General features: G+C 42.3%; 1 protein-coding gene across 3 annotated transcripts in view; it reads left to right on the top strand.

The window, feature by feature from the left end:
* The window catches only part of epha4l (eph receptor A4, like), a 51338-nt gene extending 32121 nt beyond the window's left edge, over positions 1-19217 (top strand). Inside the window, exons 6-18 of one of the 3 annotated variants that reach the window (XM_067507604.1) lie at positions 1845-1969; positions 2092-2251; positions 3521-3632; positions 5407-5462; positions 5953-6066; positions 6728-6913; positions 10384-10445; positions 11066-11275; positions 11385-11534; positions 11982-12178; positions 14080-14241; positions 14745-15939; positions 17618-19217. In XM_067507604.1, the coding sequence (XP_067363705.1) occupies positions 1845-1969; positions 2092-2251; positions 3521-3632; positions 5407-5462; positions 5953-6066; positions 6728-6913; positions 10384-10445; positions 11066-11275; positions 11385-11534; positions 11982-12178; positions 14080-14241; positions 14745-14859 (1649 nt within the window). In that variant the 3' untranslated portion in view covers positions 14860-15939; positions 17618-19217. Of the gene's footprint in view, positions 1-1844; positions 1970-2091; positions 2252-3520; positions 3633-5403; positions 5463-5952; positions 6067-6727; positions 6914-10383; positions 10446-11065; positions 11276-11384; positions 11535-11981; positions 12179-14079; positions 14242-14744; positions 15940-17617 lie in introns of all 3 variants that reach the window. The other 2 variants (XM_067507603.1, XM_067507602.1) reach the window with 2 other exon arrangements.
* Positions 19218-20187: the final 970 nt, after the last annotated feature.

Raw genomic sequence — 20187 nt, 5'->3', positions numbered from 1 at the left:
CATAAAACCTGGCCTTGATATATCCCTTATTATGTGTCTGGGCTGCCGTCTCACGTAGCAAACCTCAGAAGGGATCACTCATCTTTATCCCCGCATTAGTCGAGGGAAACATAAAAACGCAACAAGAGGAGGCGAACACGATTAAAATGCCATATCTGTCATCTTTGGAGGAAAGATGGATGTGCGGATTACCTCGGGGCAACAAAGGTCTGAGACCCCTCTGAGTTTTTTTTTTCTGAGCTGGAGCATCCTTGGTCAGCCCCAGGAGGGCCTTCAAATTGGCTTTTGCTGGTGGGTAAGATTGATCGGAGGGATACAAATGGCCGCCATCTAATTGTTTAACGGAGACGCAACACATTAGGCCAACAGGATGACACAACCTTGGGTTAATCCATTTACCAAAAGATGTCTGCAATCTCATCCCTCTCCATCTCCATCTCAATCCCCAATAGTCATAAACCTCCCACCCCCCTCCTGCCTTGTTTTTCACCCTACTGAAACCGAATCCATGGCGCATGGGTCTTAAACTCCTGGCCCGTTTGAACTGAATCCCTACTTAAAAGCTAGGTTTTGTTAGCAATAGCCTGAAGACTAGCCTCCCTGGAGCCCTCAGTCAAAGTGATGAGAATGTATATAATGTCATAGATAATTCAATCGTAATCGGCGGACCGTGAACCCCTCATTAATCATCCCACTGTAATTTTTTAAAAGGCAGATGGCCTGAAACGAGTAAGGTTGCAGTATCACTGAGGACCAGAGGTCAAAGATTCACTCCACACCACAATGCAATACTACCTGTGCATCGCTGGAAATAGTTTTTTGTGTGAGGCGCTTTGTTCTGGCTCCGTGGAGGATAGATGAGTAAGACTGTTTGCTTGTTGAAGGTGCTTGTGTGCATGCCAGATTGGGTTTAAGTTTCAAGAACTTGTATGCGTGTTTGTTTCCCAGGCCTCCTCATTTTTTGTGCCTCAGTCTGTAACTCCACTTGTCCCTGTATTTTGTGTTGTCTGCACAATTCTCAGTATTTACATGAATGTTTTATAGTTTAACATACTTACCCTCCGTTGCCCATGGATTCCGCTTTGTAGCACTGAGAATGTGTATGACCCAATTTTAGTGTTGTCACACTGCCTAAAGATAGAGGTTTGATTTGTGCAGCGGTGACACACTGGAGGGAGGGGATGAGTTTAAGCCATTATCTGTACTTTAACCTTCACATGTGAACACAGATAGGCCATATTTCAAGCATCGTGCTCATTATCAGCTGCAGCAGAAAGGGCTTGAGATAAGATCACTCACTGGAGCTATAATGAAAACCAATTGATTTGCACTCTTGAAGACAAAAAAAAAAAAAAGAAAAAAGAAGAAGGCATTGAGCTCATTTCCAGCTTTCTGAGGCGGACTTTGTTGCAATGTAAGGTTTCCCAGGGTGACCTGGGAATCGGCACAAAATGAAGTTAAACATTATTTTGCCAGCTTGTAGGAAAAGTGGCTGAGACGCTAGCGTCACCCGAGAGGAAATTGGATCAGTCTTATGGATGCCAACTATTAGTTCAGAAATAGAGTACTGCCATATACTCTCACTTCGCCAATTTAGCTGTGTGGCCATACAGCTCTGTAACGCCCCAGCTTTTGAATGGAAGCCAAGTTCAAAAACAAATGGAAGTGATTGCCTTGTGGCCTGGTCGACTGTTTGAGTTTCTCAGCAGGAGCTGCGGGGGGTAACTGAACAACACAAAATAGACTTGGTGTCTCCATGACTGAAAACAACATGGAGAACCAGGAGACAGCAGTGGGCCTTAATGGGTTTCTCCTCTTTTTCTCTTCTCTAATAATCTCACCAGCCCCCTCTCCAGTGACTTCCATCCAGGCAAAGGATATAACAAGACACACCATCTCACTGGTTTGGCAGCCACCAGAAAGAGCCAATGGAGTCATCTTGGAGTATGAAGTCAAGTACTATGAGAAGGTGGGGGGTCCCATGAGGCATGTAGTCTCTGCTGGTGAAATAGTGTTGAAACTATGTTTCAGTAGACGGTAAGAAAACCAGATGTAATTCTTCTCTCTTTTTGTTTCTTTCTCTGTCCTCAGGACCAAAATGAAAGAAGTTATCGAATTATAAAAACCTCATCAAGGAGCGCCGACATCAAGGGCCTCACCCCCCTCACCTCCTACGTCTTCCACGTGCGCGCTCGCACAGCAGCAGGATACGGAGAATTCAGTGGCCCATTTGAGTTCATGACCAACTCCGGTGAGTATAGCTCAGCTCGCCTCACTGACATCAGTGCAGTGCAGAGCAGGAGAGGTTTGATGCCAACTTTGTCACGCTCACTCCTGCGAAATCCTGCAATGATAGCATTATGGGTTTTTCTCTTTCATTGTGGAGTCATTAATCAAAATAGCTGTCATCTATAAAAGATGATATTGTGCTACAGCACCTGGCTTGCAACTTGAGTAGCTTCCATTATTCAAGCTGCAATGAGGCTCAGTGAATGCGCCAACTAAGGTTCAACCTATTTGGGTTTTGAAGAATGATACAATTTCTGACATTTTAGTTGGAATCAGCTACTTTTTGTTTTGCGTGAGTAGACTTTGAATTTAAAGTTAAAAAAAAAGCCTTTATAAAACTGTACCATAACAAGGGTGGAGTCTGATAAAAAAAATAAATAAAAATTTAATTATTCTCTGAAACCTAACTGACCCGCCAGTGGGTCAGTTATTACACACTGATGCAGAAAATGTTAAAACTTGCAGAGCTTAATTCTGGTGGACAGTCTTGAGGCAGGCTGATGTAAAATATATATAATATTGGTGATGGAATAAATAAATTTAAAAACCTTAAAGCTACTCGAGTTAAAAGAAGTTGAAAAACTGGCTGTTAAGGAGTTGGATCAAATTCAGATAAAAAGCCTAGTAACTCTTCATATTTTTTATTTTTTTATTTTTATTTATTTTCGTCCTTTCTGTGAGTTCAGGGTCGCCACAGCAGATCATTGTCTGCATTTTGATTTGGCACAGTTTTGGATGCCCATCCTGACGCAACCCTCCCTAATTTCTACCGGGCTTGGACTGGCACTGCACAGCTGGGGAGGGGAATGGGATGTTGGGGGTTCAGTGTCTTGCCCAGAGACACTTGGACACATTGTATACTTTCTCTTAAATATAGTTCCACATAGTGTTCATTGTCACTGGCAGATTGTGAGGTTGGGGGTTGCAGAGAGGCACTGTACGCCCAGGTGTCCCCTTTATAATGCAGATAGGAAGCGTGGCTCATGATAATGACATGATCAAGCACACATCCAGAGATTATAGGGGGAATCGTAAATGATGGGATGAAGAAAAAGGACAAATATGAGGAAGGGAGACAGAGGGTGTGTGTGTGAGGGGGGTCAATGACAAACACGTAATGTACACTTGCTCTTTTATGTGACTTGATTGTGAGTAACGATATTGACTTTGGTGTTTGTCCCTTTCCAACATTCCGCCCCTTTTAACCCCCCCCCCCCCCACTCCCTCTCAGTCCCAGCCCCCATTATCGGCGATGGGGCCAACTCTACAGTGTTACTGGTGTCTGTGGTGGGCAGTGTTGTACTCCTCATCATCCTCATCAGTGCTTTCGTCATCAGCCGAAGGTGAGCTATGTCCCTCTGTCTTATCTGTTTTGTGTCTCCCCCTCTTTCCTCCCAAATGAGCGATGTCTTGCTTAATGACAGAAAAAGCAGCTGTCAGGAGATGGACATCACTCTAAAACATACACACACACACTGAGTCAGACAGCTAGTGCAACTCGCTTACGTCAGATGAGTGATGACTTGCCACACTGGAGATGTGATTGACAGCCCCGACAGCTGAAGAGATGCAATCAGTGACCCCTCACTCCCCGTCCTCTGCATCCATCCCAGCTCCTTGCACCTCTCCAAACCTCCCTCTCTATCTCTCAGCTAGTGGCTGTAATCCTAGCTGCTAGTTATTTTCCCCGCTGCGGCTTGCAGACCACTGTGAAGAGAATGGAGAAAAGAAAAATATGAGGAAGAGGGATAGGAAGGTGGACAATGAGATAAGCAGCCAATGGAAAGTAGGCAATAGCATATAAAAAGAGAGAGAAATGGAGGCATCAGGTGGATTTTCAGTGACCCAATCTCAGGGTGTTAAATGGCGAGCAGGCCAAAGTATCGTCACATAGATGGGATTACATGCAGATGGGGCTGCTTCACCTCAGGGTGTTAACCACACTCTCCGAGCGTGTATTCGTAAATGTGTGTGGTTGCACTGGGGGAAGGAGAGTGTTAATGGCTTGTGTGTTGATTCCTGCTTGTGTGTGTGTGTTTGTGTGCCTTTAATGACCATTTGTTGATCCCTTTGTGTGCGTATGTGTGTGTGAGTGCCTCCTTTATATGGAAACCAAATCATTGTATGCATATGTGTATTGGTGTTGAGAATGATGGGGAGTGAAGGGGTACGTTGATTGTGTGTGTGTGCTTGTGTGTGTCCTCTCTTTTCCATGTGATTGCTTCTCTTCCCAGCCAAGCAGGTGGTTGTCTCTGCCTTTTTTATATGCATGTGACGGCCACTGTCATTGTGCTGCTGCGGCCATCCTGTGATTGTGGGGAGGGACTGTAATCACGTAGTCGTTTACCATCATTACACAGCCATAGATGAGGACAATGTCCCACACATCTGGTCATTTCCACCACTGACCCTACATGTCAATATAAGCACAGGTGTCAGGCTGCCTGAGGGATCCGCAGGGATTCAACTGCATCTTGTGACTTCTCTTCTTCATGTTGTTGGTGTTTACTCAGTGCCCTTCAAATCCTTTAGTGCTGGAAGCTGTTTTTCTTAATTTAAAGTAGTAAAATCACAGTAAAAATACTTTAGGAGAAATGTACTTGTGTAAGAGTAGTAACAATAATAAATAATAAAATACTCATTATGCAGAATAGACCTTCAGAAAACTATAGGCATTTAGAACAATGATGTAATTTAGAAAATCTTCTTAAATAAGTGTATTGTGTATACGTGTCTTAAATACGCGTATTTGGTACACGTTAATTGTTGAACACTTTTGTATTTGGTGTTAGGATGTTTGTTTTGGATAGAACTAGACTGACCCCTCCTCCAGTATTAGTCTTTAATGCCTGCTTGATGTAGTCACTATGTATAAAGTAAATTGTATGTTTCCCAAAACATATCGAATACAATAGATTAAGGTAAGCATTCGAATGATGCTCATGTAATGAGCTCTTTGTTAATAATATCTGCTCAAGAATACCAGTAATCAGTATTTGTATAGCTGCTTCAAACACAATTGATGTTACTGAAGTGACACTTTGGTTTGTATTTTCATTCGTTTGAAACATGAAAATCTACTGTGACTAACCATCCTGCTGTTTTTGCCCCCAGAAGGAGTAAGTACAGCAAGGCCAAGCAGGACTCTGATGAAGAAAAGCACTTACATCAAGGTAGCTCATAGTTAACACTCCACCTACACACTATATAATTGACAAACATTAGCGCTGTCAGGTGTGTTCATGTGCATGCACTCTAAGCCGTAAATGAAGCCCATGAAATGGGTAAAAAAAAACAAAAAAACCCCACTATTTTGAAGTTAATGTACTTGCATACTAACATGCTCCAAACACCTCATTATCAAGTCATCAGCATTGTTATTTGCTTCCCACAAAAAGTTAATGAGCTCCATCTTCATTGGAGTCAGCCACAGTGACATGAAAAGCTATGGAGTCAGAGTGTGAAGTGAGGTACGAAGAGAAGAAAGGAGGAGGAGGAGGAGGAGAGGCTGCACAGAGGAAGGCGGCGTAGCCTGCAGCATGATGGAAATAAAGAACAGATGGAGTGTAGTTGCCAGAATGAATTAACCTTCATTTTATTCACTCCCTTCTTTATTTTTTTGCTTCCTTCCTTCCTTTCTTTCCTGCAAACTTCTTTTCTCAGGAGTGAGGATATACGTTGACCCCTTTACCTATGAGGACCCAAACCAAGCTGTCCGTGAGTTCGCAAAGGAGATCGACGCCTCCTGTATCAAGATTGAGAAAGTTATAGGCATTGGTGAGGAGCTGTATATGGTGTTTATCCAGATATTTTAATTTATTCAGGTATTTTTCATAAGCTAAATATAAATACAGCACTATGTGGAGGTTTTGCAGTGAGGTATACGCTAACATAGTTTAGATAAAAGCATACACCAAATGGGATAACTGCATCTTTGGTATTCGTTTCATGCAAATATTTGCTGCCAGCGTACCTTTCTCTATGATTCTTGTTTGTGTGTGCTCTAATATGCAGTGCTTGAGAATAAAAGCCATTGTTTTCCTGGCCAGTAACATTTGGTCTGCCTCTAGAAAGGTCAACAAATAAAAAAAGAAAGTCCAGGGGAGGCTAAATATGTTGTCCGTGCTATTCCTGTGGCCAGAGAAAAGTCATCCAATGACAAAATAATAAAGAGAAAGAATCAATATCCATTTCCCCTCTCTCTCTCTGCTCCAGTGGGTGAGGAGAGGGGGGGAGTGAAGGATTAGAGACCCTGATCAATGTTTAAACTGGACCCCTTCTAACCTGCACACACGCATACAAACAGACAGACACACACACACACACACACAAACCTTAACCTACTCCTTTCTTGATGTGATTTATAGCTCATGCACTGTAGTATCAGAGTGCTTGTGTATCATCATTCCACATTTTCAACTGGAACGTGTGTTTTCAGGGGAGTTTGGTGAGGTTTGCAGTGGCCGCCTGAAGATGCCGGGAAAGAGGGAGATCTGTGTGGCCATCAAGACGCTGAAGGCCGGTTATACTGACAAGCAGAGGAGGGACTTCCTGTCCGAGGCCAGCATCATGGGCCAGTTCGACCATCCGAACATCATTCACCTAGAGGGCGTTGTTACCAAATGTATGTGAAGCATTTTTGTTTTTGTGTGTTTGCTGTTTCTTATTTACAAATCAGAGCAGGGACATAACTTAGTGCCTTATTCTTTCACTATTCAAAAAAACCTAATCTATTTTGGGAATATATATTACTTTTCAGTTTGCATACACATACACACACAAACCCATTTGCACACACAATGGCTATTATATTATAATAGCACAGAAAGGACATTTATTTCTCCTGTCCTCTTTCTCGAATAAATCATTACAAACTACGTCTGCGGTTTTTGGTGACTTTGGAGAAGAGTGAGCATAGGGACAAACTAATCTTTACTAGCCAAATGTGTGTGTGTGTGTGTGTGTGTGTGTTTGTGAGTGTGTGTGTGTGTGGACCATTGTGCGCAGTATCTGAAGTGATAAAAATGCCTATGTTGCATACATTCTAGGATACATACATTAACACGTGCACATGGCTGGGCATGTGTACATATGTGTCAATACGTCCCATCCCATGTATCCCCAGGTGGGCTTTGTCCAGATGGAAGACGTTCAGCATTCATAGGAAGGGGGAAGTGGAGTTAGAAGTAGCTGGACAGTTGGGAGGGGGTCTAATGGGTCTAGGAACAGGCCCTGTAGCACAGCACCAGGCTCATTAATCATGGTGTCAGCTGTAAATGTGTTTGGGGTTAGGGAGTGATACCCTATCCCTCCTCTATCTGCTGCTGCATGGCCACAAAACACTGGCCAAATCTCCCTCCCTCTGCCCTTGGAACTCTCTCCTCTCTGTCACAGTTTTTCTCTCTACCTTTTATACCTTTTCCCACTGCTATTTCTTAGGCTTGTGTGCACGTGCGTGTGTGTGTCCTGTCAGCACATGTCGCTGTCTGCATGTCTTTGATTGCATGTATGTGTGTGAGTGTTACAATAGGTGATGGTCAGCCTCGGCTCCAGTTAGATGGATGAAGGGCCTTAATGTGCCGTGACACAACATCCTGGCCCTATCTCTGCTAGATAACACCATCTCGCTCACTTTTGTACTCACTGTACACAAAGACACACACACAAGCACACACATTTAGCCCAGCCAGAGCTGAAAGTGAACAGCAGCACAGGCAGAATTGCTTATGACCAATAACACGTCTCACGGCAGGGAACGACCTCTCAGACCTTGCAGAGATGGAGTGGGAAAGACAAGGAAGAGGGACAGATGGTCAGAAGGAAAGAAAAGGAATCACAGGCAAGTGTCAGCCAGGAAGGCACAAATAGAGACACTGAGAGAAAGAGACAGGGAGGCATTTAGAAGCTGATAGATTAGAGAGAAGACAGAACAATAGTGAGGACGACAGAGAGCGAAAGCAGAGGGTGGTCGAACCACTGAACCGGAGGCTGAAAAAGAAAGAGATGGAGCGAGACAGAGGGAGAAATGAAGGAGAAGCAGATGAGCTACACAGCAGCGACAAGAGCAGAAGTGAAAGCAAGAGAAGCCAACGCAAGAAGGGCATCCGATAACTCCCACTCCACCTCCTTCCACTCTTACTTTTGAGAGCTTGACACGAGGTTTGGGCAAATTAGTCCTTCACACTTGAGTGTGTCAGTGGAATCTATTAAAAATCCATTATTTGAATTGCACTCCCTTCTCCATTACAATCAAGTTAAAAGGAATTCTCAATCTGGCCCCAGTTTGCTGGCATGTCCAACAGAGCCAATTAAGCCTTATTAATTATGGAGGAATTCCAAATAGGCACTAAAATACATAAATGTGCAAAAATCTCTCACTGTGGACTGCTGGCTGTAGTCCACCATCTCAAAGCCTGTATATGCTTAATGTTTCTACCATGCGAGTGTATAATTAAATTCTAGCCTCCATTAGAGCTCAAAATCAGACATGATATGTGTAATGGCTGATTTACATAAAGCAAAAGTGTGCTAATTTAGAAAGGATTGCCCTTTAAAAGCCAGATCTTTGTTCGTTGCAAACGCCAGGGCCTCCATGGAGCATTTGCCCAACGTTCCTCCAATACTGTCCCCCTGTTGCGTTTTTCCCCTTCCCCTGTTTTGTTGGCAGGTGATAATCGGCCCACTGGCGGGGCTCTTGCCCAGAGTTCATTGCCAAAGGCGGCAGTGCGTATTCAGTAAACAAGGAATTAGCATGCAAATGGCCTGGGAGGAAGAGGGCGGGGCTGGGAAGGCGAGAGTTTAAGGTCGCAGGTCAGATGCTCCTCAGACTTGATTTGGGAGCTGTCAATCACCGTCGGCCCTGGGGCAAAGGCACACAACAAAGGGAACAAAGATGGCTGACAAAGAGGGCCCCCACTCTCCCCCAGCTTTAACTCTACTTCCTCTTTTTGGGGCATCGCTGGAGCTCCTATAATTAATGGAGTGCCAATCACACAGCGGGTAAAGCGGTGACTGATGGCCCCTTGGCATGGCAAGAGGCCTGCTGTGAAGTGGAGGAACTTCACCTTCAAGACTTTAGCTTCTAACCATTCGGCTGACTCTCTGCTTCTTTAGTGATTCTTCTTTAGGAGAAATTTCACATAACCAGCTCTCGAGGGATTAGCTTTAAGTCAGCACTTTTCTTAAACACAACACAATAAGTCCACCTTAACTGTGCCACTTGAAAAAGAAAGCACAGAATGGTGCAGTCCTAGGAGGAATTTGTGGTAGCACTTTTCGGCATGTGTTGTTGCTATGGCTGGTTAGACACCAGCTTGCTGCCGTATTGGGACGAAAACAGACACGCTCTCTTCCTTTTCTTTTTCTCTAACACCCCCTCCCCATGCCAGCTATCCCCCCCTGATCCTAAAAGACAAAGACAGACAGAGACACACCAGGGAATGTCCACCCTCTCCATCGCCTGCCCCAGCTCAGATAAAGAGACAGACGCTCCCCAAATAGAGACAGGGAGGGGAAGACAGAGGGATGGGGTGATAAAGGCCAGAGAGGAGTGGCAATGACTGGGGAGAAAAGAGAGGGTGAGAGAAGGAGGACGGAAAAAAGACAGTAACAGTAAGAAGCTAGCAGGAGAGTGACAGATGTGTCCAAAGTTGGCAGAGGAGAAAGGGGGTAAAGGGACAGGGAGCAACATAAATAGCAAGTCAGAGGGTTTCTGGGTGGGTGACTGTGATGGGACTTTGGATAATGCGTCCAACGTCAGTTCATATTTGCATAAACACAAGATGGTGTATGTATGTCTGTGTGTGTGTGTGTGTGTGTGTGTGTATACGCACTGGTGTTTTGTTTCACTGCATGTGCAGGGAAAGAAGGGGTAAGTCATGGCAACTGAAACGCTGAGCTAATTAAATCACACGGGACAGAAATGGATGTCCTAACACACACACACACACACACACACACACACACACACACACACACACACACACACACACACATATATATTCCCATGAGAACCCCCCTGCTGTGTCGAGCTGTGATGTGCATCGTTTACCTCCATAATCATCTGCCTTTCATTCTCTCACTCTTTCTCTCTAGGTAAGCCAGTGATGATTATCACAGAGTACATGGAAAATGGATCTTTGGATGCATTCCTGAGGGTCAGTCATGCGTTTCTGTCTGTGCACATGTGCATGTGGTTGTGTTATACACTGATCCCATCTTATCTCTGGAATGTCATCCACTAAAATTACAAATGTTTGTTTGCAAACATTCGCCCCAGCTTTAATCCCCTCCTTGTTTCCAGACAAGGAGGCTGGCACAGGTTTCTCCTGAGTGTTGACAAGATTCACTAAACTTTGGGTTTTAATCAATTTTAGTCATCAATCATCTTAATCCAGTGCATATTGTCTAACAAATACATCAAAACAAACAGTTATGTTTTCCATGATATAGTGTTGAGGAGACATATATAGTACGAATGGCTACTTATGACCAAGGCAAAATACGCATATCACACAATGAAAACGTTCTTGGATAACAAAGAAAAGACAAGACTCAAGATCAAGGCTGACTTGAGTTGCATTTTTTTTTTTTGTCATTTAGTGACATGAGTTTTGAGTTTTTGAGAAATACCATCAAAGAAAAAGCTAGTTTTAACTAAAAAATTAAACATTACTTACTAGTAAAATTATTGTTGCTACTGTGATCAGTCAAGTATACTGTTCCCAAAACATGTACAATGCTAATAAATTCCAAATTTTTCAATTAATTTCTGCAGAAGAATGACGGTCGCTTCACTGTCATCCAGCTGGTCGGCATATTGCGAGGCATCTCATCAGGCATGAAGTACCTTTCAGACATGAGCTACGTCCACCGTGACCTGGCAGCTCGCAACATCCTGGTCAATAGCAACCTGGTGTGTAAGGTGTCCGACTTTGGCATGTCCCGAGTGCTGGAGGACGACCCCGAGGCTGCGTACACCACCAGGGTGAGTGTGTGGGTGAGCGTGTGCCTGGCTGAGTCAGAGGCCTGTCTGCGAGTCACCTTACTTGTCAGCTCTGTCAGCTTTCATTAATCAGTCCATCTTTCAATTATAGGGAGGGAAGATCCCCATCCGTTGGACGGCCCCAGAGGCCATTGCTTACAGGAAGTTCACCTCGGCCAGCGACGTGTGGAGCTACGGCATTGTTATGTGGGAGGTGATGTCATATGGCGAGCGACCATACTGGGACATGAGTAACCAAGACGTAAGTCTGGAGAAATGTAATAACACAATAATAAAAAATATACAACTTTAATTAGCATGTGATATTAGAGCTCAAATAATTCCCAGTTGCATGTGTAATGTCAAACATTTTTAGAAGATACTTCATCATTGTAACTTAGTTATAAAATCAAATTACCTGCAGGGGTGATAAATCACCAACAGCAAATTCCCTCTTCTCATTACATATTGAATCTACATTTCTACTGCCACTAATGATGATAAAGAATTTAATTTATGCATAATGTTGTATTATGTTGCGTAGGAGGCTAAAGTGAGGTGATAACAAATTAAATTATGGGTTTAAAATTAGGGGATAAAAAAAAAGACATAACTTTAATCAAATTGCTTACAGGGTTTATCACAATTTCACTTTCCAGAAGAAATTCTGAAACAAAGTGACTTACAGCAACACTAATCTACTGTGTAGGTGATCAAGGCGATTGATGAGGGCTATCGGCTGCCCCCGCCCATGGACTGCCCCGTGGCGCTCCACCAGCTCATGCTGGACTGCTGGCAGAGAGAGAGAGCTGACCGGCCAAAGTTTGGACAGATCGTCAACATGCTGGACAAACTGATCCGCAACCCCAGCACACTGAAGAGGACCGGGGGAGAAACCACTGTCAGGTGAGACGCAGAGCACATATTTTTCCTTCTTTAGAAAATATGGGCTTTAAAAGATTTAAGATTTCATAATGTAAATGTTTTCAAGGGACATTGTAATCTTTACTTTTTGTTTGTAATGAACAATTTTAATAATGTTTACTTCAGATGTAGAGTACATGGTTATCCATCCATGTACATGTGAGCTTTTGGAGATTATGTACAATCACTGATTTTAGGAAGCAGGAATTCTAGGTCATTGTCTCCAAAATAGGGGTAGAAGAGAGAAAAAACGATCCATTTCAAGACAGTATCCACAAAAAACAGATTACACAGATTTTTTACATTAATGACTCTATTGCGGCCATGAAAATTATTTTTAAAAAGTTGTTGAAATTCACAAGAACTCCACACCGACATATACACACTGACGACCCATAAATATGTTGCATTAAAAAGCTTATGTGTATAATCACACATTGACTCATCGGATTTACTCATTAGGCTGCACTCTATGCGGCCTGTGTTCTGCAAACGCGACTATGTGCACGGCATTAAATCTCTTACACCACCACCAAAAACATACACTCTCTTCTTCAGTATTTACATTGACCATTAAACATTATCTACGAGCAATTTGTGGCTTTTCAGCACAAACCCCCTCCACGGTGGGTTTCTCTGCAAACTACCTTTAATGATGCTGTACATTCGGGAATGTAGCCACTCTATCAGGGTGGGGGAGAATTACGATGTAACACCGAATTAAAAACAAACACAACACTACAACTCTGACACCATTACTCTCTGCTGGCTAAATGTGTTAAGAATGACCCACGTACTCTATGTTTACAGACTCAACGGGGGCCAGTGGGAGTCTGTTTGAATTTAACGAGTGTGTGAGCATATGTGAGTGTGGATTCATGCGCACACACTCACCTAATGGTACACACCAAGAGCAAAAGAGAGGAGTCCTTGTGGAGTAATTAGCAGAACTGAATCCTATAAGTGCAGCTTTTATAGTTTCAGGAGGGGGACTGTAGAATATGTGTGTGTGTGTGTGTGTGTGTGTGTGTGTGTGTGTGTGTGTGTGTGTGTGTGTGTGTGTGTGTGTGTGTGTGTGTGTGTGTGTGTGTGTGTGAGGATCTCCAAGCATAATTCTTTCCACTGACTGAGTAGATATTACTTATTAAAGAGTTTGACATCCTGTTCTCACAGTTGAGCTGAACATTCTTTAAAATAGAGAGAGTCATAAAGAGAGACAGTGAGTGTGTGAGACAGTCACTAAAGCAGGACAAAGCTGCCGCTAACTTGGACTCAGTGGCCAAGTGTGAACATTTCAAATAGTGAAAAAGTCAGAGGTAAATCTGCTGATGAATGTCTCACTGTAAAATTCACCCAAGGGTGCTCAGCTTGTGTGTTTTCTCTACCATAAGGTTTAACTAACTGTGTCGGACACATCCACTGTGTTTAACTTGGCTTGGTTTCTGGTAGGACCAACAAAACAGAGCTTAAACTGACAAACCTGCTGATCCCACCGAGGAAGGTGAAGGCAGAGAGAAATGTAGCACAGTGCATTTTACAGCTTGTGGGTGTCAACTGTCATCACGTAAGGTGAATGTGTCATGCATTTCTGATACTTCAGCACAGCATCACAGTACAGTGACAGCACACAATGCTGCTGTTACTGTAGGTGCAGTAAATCACTGCTGTTCCTGACTGTGTAAGAAAGTGGACCATTACCTTTCAAGTGATAAGCACTTAAACAGAGTGTAACTTTTACTGTCTATTTGCACAGACGGTTGCACACATCATGTGCAACTGTTTCGTGGGCCAAAAATTTCAGCGTCTTTGAGCACTGAGCTAAATTGAAAATATGTGTAAAACTAAATTTACAAAATTAATTCTCAGTTCCTTTCTGCCCTCAGCAGACCCAAAACCACCCTGCTGGAGCCAGGGAGCCCTGAGGCGTCCTCGGCCGTGGGCACAGTGGAGGACTGGCTGCAGGCCATCGGCATGGAGAGATATAGTGACAACTTCACGGCCGCCGGCTACACAACTCCAGAGGCTGTGGTGCACATGACGCAAGAGTGAGTAGGAAAGACAGAATAAGGAGAGGAAGTGAACGAGATGAGAAGAAAGTGCAAGCCAGTCAAAACAGTGACATACTTTTTTATAGCGAGGGAATTTTTTGGATGGAGTGGATGGAACTCTTTTGCTGTTTTTCTCTGCTCCACAGCTTTAGCCGAGCTCCGGGACTGACGGCTTTTCATTTAAAGTATCTGTAGATCTGAGAGTACTTTCAATGTTCTCAGCAACAAGGCAAATAGGTGTACGTGTGTTTTCTCAAATGTTCTTTAAGATTAGCATATAAACATTTGCAAAGCACTTCTCTGTGATATTTTCATTTTTCACTCGTTAAGTTTACATGACGAAGACTGTTAAGTTTGAAAGTAAAATCCCTTATATGGCAGTTAAACTGTCAGGCCGGTTTCCACTGGAAAGCTGTGAAATGCATCAAGTGGATCAGGCCTTCATGTGTTTATTATTGTTGTATTCGGTCCTAAAAGGCCTCTTTTCCCATCTTTTTCAGGGACATGGCTCGCATAGGCATCTCTTCAGCAGCGCACCAGAACAAAATTCTGACCAGCGTCCAGGGAATGCTGTCCCAAATGCAACAGATGCAAGGCAGAATGGTTCCCGTCTGAGAGATTTAAACAGAAAAAAAGGAAAAGGAAGCGAAGCAACTTCATTTCTTATGAAAATAAATGAATAAAAAAAAAAATTATAAAAAAAAACAAAACTGAGACAAATAAACTATGAAGAAATAGTTTACCTCATCCATGCACTTTAAATTGGATCTAAAATAAAGAAGAGGTTGATGAAGAAAAAAAAGTGGTGAAAATGGCACTTTTTTAAAAATCCGACCTTTACCTTTCCCTTTTTATTGTTTTGGAGAATGGGATACTTCTGTCTGCAGTATTTATGGATAGATGGAGGGACTGCTGGAAAACTACTTCCGAGAGGCCAAATCTGGAGTGCCTTTAATGGCCTGAAAGGAAGAGAAAGGGAGGAGGAATCATACCTTTCTTCCTCCTCTCGGGGCAAAGTGTTGTTTCTGGAACTTTTTTTCTGGAATAATCCACGGAGCAGATTTTTTTGATTTCCTTTGAGTGTGTTTATTATACATGAATTGTTACTGGGCCTAGCAGCTGCCCCATTGTTCTCTGTCTCAGCTGGATCTGTTTGATATCTCACTGACAAAATGGAGGATCCGAACCATCAGATATAAACAGTGAATCTGAGAGGTTGAGTGTCGGATTCTGAGCGAAGATGGCGGTGCAGGGAGGACTGATGTTTTTCTTTTTTTGCTATGTTCTGGCCTTGTTTTTCTCCCAGAACACTGTATTTTGTTGCCCTCAGGACGTTGCAGAGAATGTCTTTGATCTTCCAGAGGAGCCTTCCCACTCCCCTGTCTTCCCAAAAATGCTCTGCCACACTTCTGATAAATACACAATTTGGATTCTTCCATTTGTCTCCTCATCTGAATCAAAGCTCCCACCACCGCTATTGCTGGACCCATTGACTCTTCATCACAGCTTTTCATAGACAGGTGTTTGGACCAGTTGAACTGCCTTCATGAAATGGATGATTTAATTTCTTGGCAGGATTTATTCAGACCCTGGGGTGCAGCAAATGCAATATGGATGCAGAATGAGTTAAAATCATCAGCATCATCATCACCAGGAAAATAAACAAGAAAATACACTGAGTAAACCATCATCAAGGTGAGGATCAATATTCTTTTATTTTTAATTTTTTTACCTACACTCAGCACAAACATGCCTCAATTAAACTAAAAAAAACGAACATACTGGCTTCTACCTCCCTATTATTTCAGTTTTAATATCCAGCTAACAACAGACTTTGAGATTCATTAGACCCCCTCCTCTCTCATCACTGGCCCCTCAGCTCCAGAATCTGTGTTAATTAACAAGCGGGTTGCACCACCTTAGGCAGCCGGAGCAGATCAATAGCCACTGGTCTGTGATCAGTCTGCATGCTGACGCCACTGGCATGTTAATGAGAAGAATTAATCAGCCGCTGAATCCCAGTCAGCCAAACAAGAGCTCGGCAACACTTTCCAGGAAAGAGAAGCTGGTGCTCTTGGGGTGTAACTTTCTCCTGAGCTAACACAGAAAGATGTCGTCAAGGGTCTTAACAGAGGGTTTTAATTTATTTTAGTTCACCCGATACTACTGATTGTTCCCATTTTTTGTTTAACCCCAAACTACATTTCCATTTCTTCAGTTTCTGAGCAGAAGATAATAATTTATGCACATAAATGAGCACATGCCCACAAGTTAATAAAGCATAGCTGAAGCTTTCTCAGCACGTTCACGAATGATTTTATCCACATACACATGTGTTTGCATTTATATGATGAAACTGACCTGTTTGATTTATTTTTATTTAGTATGATTTAGACAGTCCAGTGCTACGTAATACTGGTATGTAAAAGTAATGCAGTTAAATAGCCCTCAAACAAGGTTTAACTATTTACTTATAAAATTTCTACAGAGGTGTCAAATCCATGTTATGCTAATTAGTTGGTGGTACTGTTGAAAACACCTGCAATTCATAATTACGGTCTGACAATGTATTTTTGTGTCTCTAAAGCACTGAACAATGGGCTGTTTTAATTTAAAGTCCACAGTGACATATTGATTTTGTGGCCAACAGTCCAAAGCATCAACATACGACATTTTGACAAAGAAAATCCTCACATTAAAAGCCCTATGATCGAAACAGTTGCAAATTAATTGTGTGTTGATTGACCAAAATAATAAAATGTTACTGAACAAAATTTTTTTAGGTTTACTTTGTAACTGTATTATATTGAGGTGCTAATGTTTTGTCCTCCGGATATATCAGTGTGTGTAGATCAAGTATTAAAAACCATTTTAAACCAGTATATCTGCAACATATGTTAATGGGCCATAATTAACCAATATTTGTGCGTGAGACATGATGATGATTTTACTTTTGTTCATTTGTTTCAGTTGACATCAAAAAAAGCCTGGTATAATGGATCTTTACATAAAGTGTTCATACTAGCAGCCATTAAATGTTAATCTGGTGTTCTTTTAATGTGGGCCAACAAGTCAAGGGCATGTTTCATATATTATGTACACACAACAGCATGTGATGCAAACAAGTTAATACATTATTGCCATGGAATCCATATTTTTCCCTCTGTTGGGCGGCTCCTCACACTCTGTGGATGCTCTGGCTTTGGCACTGACTTTGTTTAGTGGATGAGTTGAATGTTCCTTTGAGCTGGAGCTGCAGAGCTGTATTGTTGGTCAGGACTGGATGCCAAGTAAATTGCAAATTGTTTATATTCACAATCACCATGACTGACGCGGCCTCTTTTTTTTTCCTTCCCCTTTTCTTTCAACCCAGCTGCTGCCGTCCATCATAAACAGGAACCCGGCCTTGCTCGCCACGACTATAATTCTTCCTTATTCCTCCTCCTCTTTGTCTTCCTCCTCCCGCACCTCCCTCTTCTACTAGGAGCCTCCTCCAACATCGAAATGACAAATCCATTCCCAAGCGTATGGGACGTCCACTGTCACAACATGTCAACTTGACAAACTAGCCACTGTGTGCTTGTGACCATCCAGCAGTGTACTGGAATTACTACGGATGATTTAACCGGATTAAAAAGAGAGACAATAAGAAGAATGTAATATAATCGAGGAGTTCTGCTTCAGCGGATAATGTACTTTTTTTTTAAAAGTTCATTTTATTTTGTGATGTTTTTATTTTTTTGGTTTGCTTTTAATGTTTTTCCGTTTGCATGTAAAGTAACAAGCATTTGATTTGTGTGAATGTAATGATATGTGTGCATGAGAGAGAGAGAGAGAGAGTGTGTGTGTGTGTGTGTGTGTGTGTTTGCCCAGGTGTGTGAGTGACAATGTCTTTAAAGTACTATCAGTAATTGTGTCTGTTTTCATGCCACTATTGGGGAAGAGGACACAACAGAGGTGTATTGTTTTTGATAGAAAAAAAACCCTGGACTTTTCTGCTTTTTTATCATCTTAAGAAAGGTGTGTTGATCCCATTGTGCAAGCTCTACTTAGCAGCAGCAGCTTTTACTAAACAGCTTTCTAGAATGCAACGCATTTCTGCTTTGCAAATGGACACACAGAGACACAGACAAAAGTGACCATAAGCCTACTGTCTGTGCAAACACGGCCTAGAGCTCATGACAAGTCAAGAAGGAAATGCCTGAACCATGTCTCTCTATATGGAAATGGGAGTACTTTAAATTGACACACCTGTAAACTACAAAGGATCAGAGAAGTGAAGACCAAATGTGTTGGAAAAGGAAAAACTGTTGGTTATTTTTATTTCTTTCCCGAGCACATCATACAGTTACAGGTTTATCATTTGTTTTCTTCCTTTTTGTCATTGAAATATACTTAAATGAATGTTTTTGAACTCATAAGTGACGCTTCATATTCGACAAAAACACCTCCGTCCTTAATACAGCTCTACTGCTCTTTCCTTATTTGGCAGTGCATTGTTTTTTTGGGTTTTATCTATCAAAAAAGGACCTGTTTGGAAATATGCAAGACTTGCTGGGAAGGAGAAAGAAATCAGAATGTAATGTAAAATACTTTCCTTTACTTAAATGTCAGCTGATTTGAAGAAACAAACAAAAATATGAAAAAAACAAAAAAACAAAAACAAAATGTAAGAGTTAATGTTTGTCATTGTATGCCTTCCGATGCCATATGATCTAGCCACTTAGATCTAACATTCTCTCAATCTTTATTTTGTACTTTTTTGACATGATCATGATTTTGTTTGGGGGGGGGTTGTTTTTTTTTTGTTGTTGTTTGGTTGTTTAATTTTTTTGTTTTGACAAGGAGATCTAGGTACATGTAACTTATGTCGTTTATTTATGTCCTTTTATATCTAGTTTGTAAAATAATAGCCTAAAGTGAAGAAAATAAAGGGGGTGCCAAAGCGCATTCTTATTAAAATGTAGAAACTACATGACGATCTCCCTGGCTCTTATTTATACACACACACACACACACACACACACACACACACACAGTGTAATGTGTACAATTATGGCAACATCTCCAGAGGTGATTATGCAACTATCATTAATTGATTATACAGTGTTATATGATGGCATATAATACTCGGGGGGGGGGGGGGAAGCATCTTGGCAATGTTCCTTGCTTTCTGTTATCCACTGTCACTCACACACAAACACACACACACGGACGGGATAAAAATGGCCAGTCCGTTAGCAGTTAGCAGTGTCCCCCTCTGCAGCACATGTTCAGCAGATATCATGACTCAAAGACTTGGCCCTTAACTCTTCAGCCCTCGAGGCAGCAGCAAGCAGCACTCATTTAGTATAGGGCATGTGTGTATTTAATCAGAACAGCATCTGCTTCCTGTGTTCATTTCCAGCAGCGATAAACTGTTGATTGTCCCGAGTCTTTGATAAGGGCCCGAGAGAGATGGGGGAAGAAAGGACTGTTTTAGAAACAGAGCTCGGGTAAACTTTGAGCCAAATAGCATTTTACACATTTCCTGAGAAATTACCAGCACAAGGCCGCATATGTTTAAGCTCTGAGGTTTGCAGAGGGAGATGTTATCAGCCTCAAAGGGAAAGTGTACCGCTTTCTCAGATCCTTGGCAAGCTCATAGGAAGATGAAAAAGATTAGCAAGACTGAGTTTGAGAAATTTGCCACAGACTAAGAATGTATTTTTGACAAGTTGGTATGGTATCCCCTGGAATTTAGATTAAACTGATTGGTTCTTACACGTCCGTCGCAGAATTCCATCCCATCATATTAGCATACAGTCGAGTTTTCTTCCTCTTGTCATTGTAGCGATGCTGGGGGCCTTTTGTCTGTCTTGTGCAGCAGAGTGCACTGAGCGACTATGTCGGGTTTCCACTGACAGTGAATGACAGCACTCACTGGCCAAATTTGAACACATA

Source organism: Channa argus, chromosome 6, assembly GCF_033026475.1.
Source record: "Channa argus isolate prfri chromosome 6, Channa argus male v1.0, whole genome shotgun sequence".
Classification (NCBI taxonomy): Eukaryota; Metazoa; Chordata; class Actinopteri; order Anabantiformes; family Channidae; genus Channa; species Channa argus.
The sequence above is the reverse complement of the archived record's forward strand: the minus strand, read 5'-3'. Positions and strand labels throughout refer to the sequence as shown.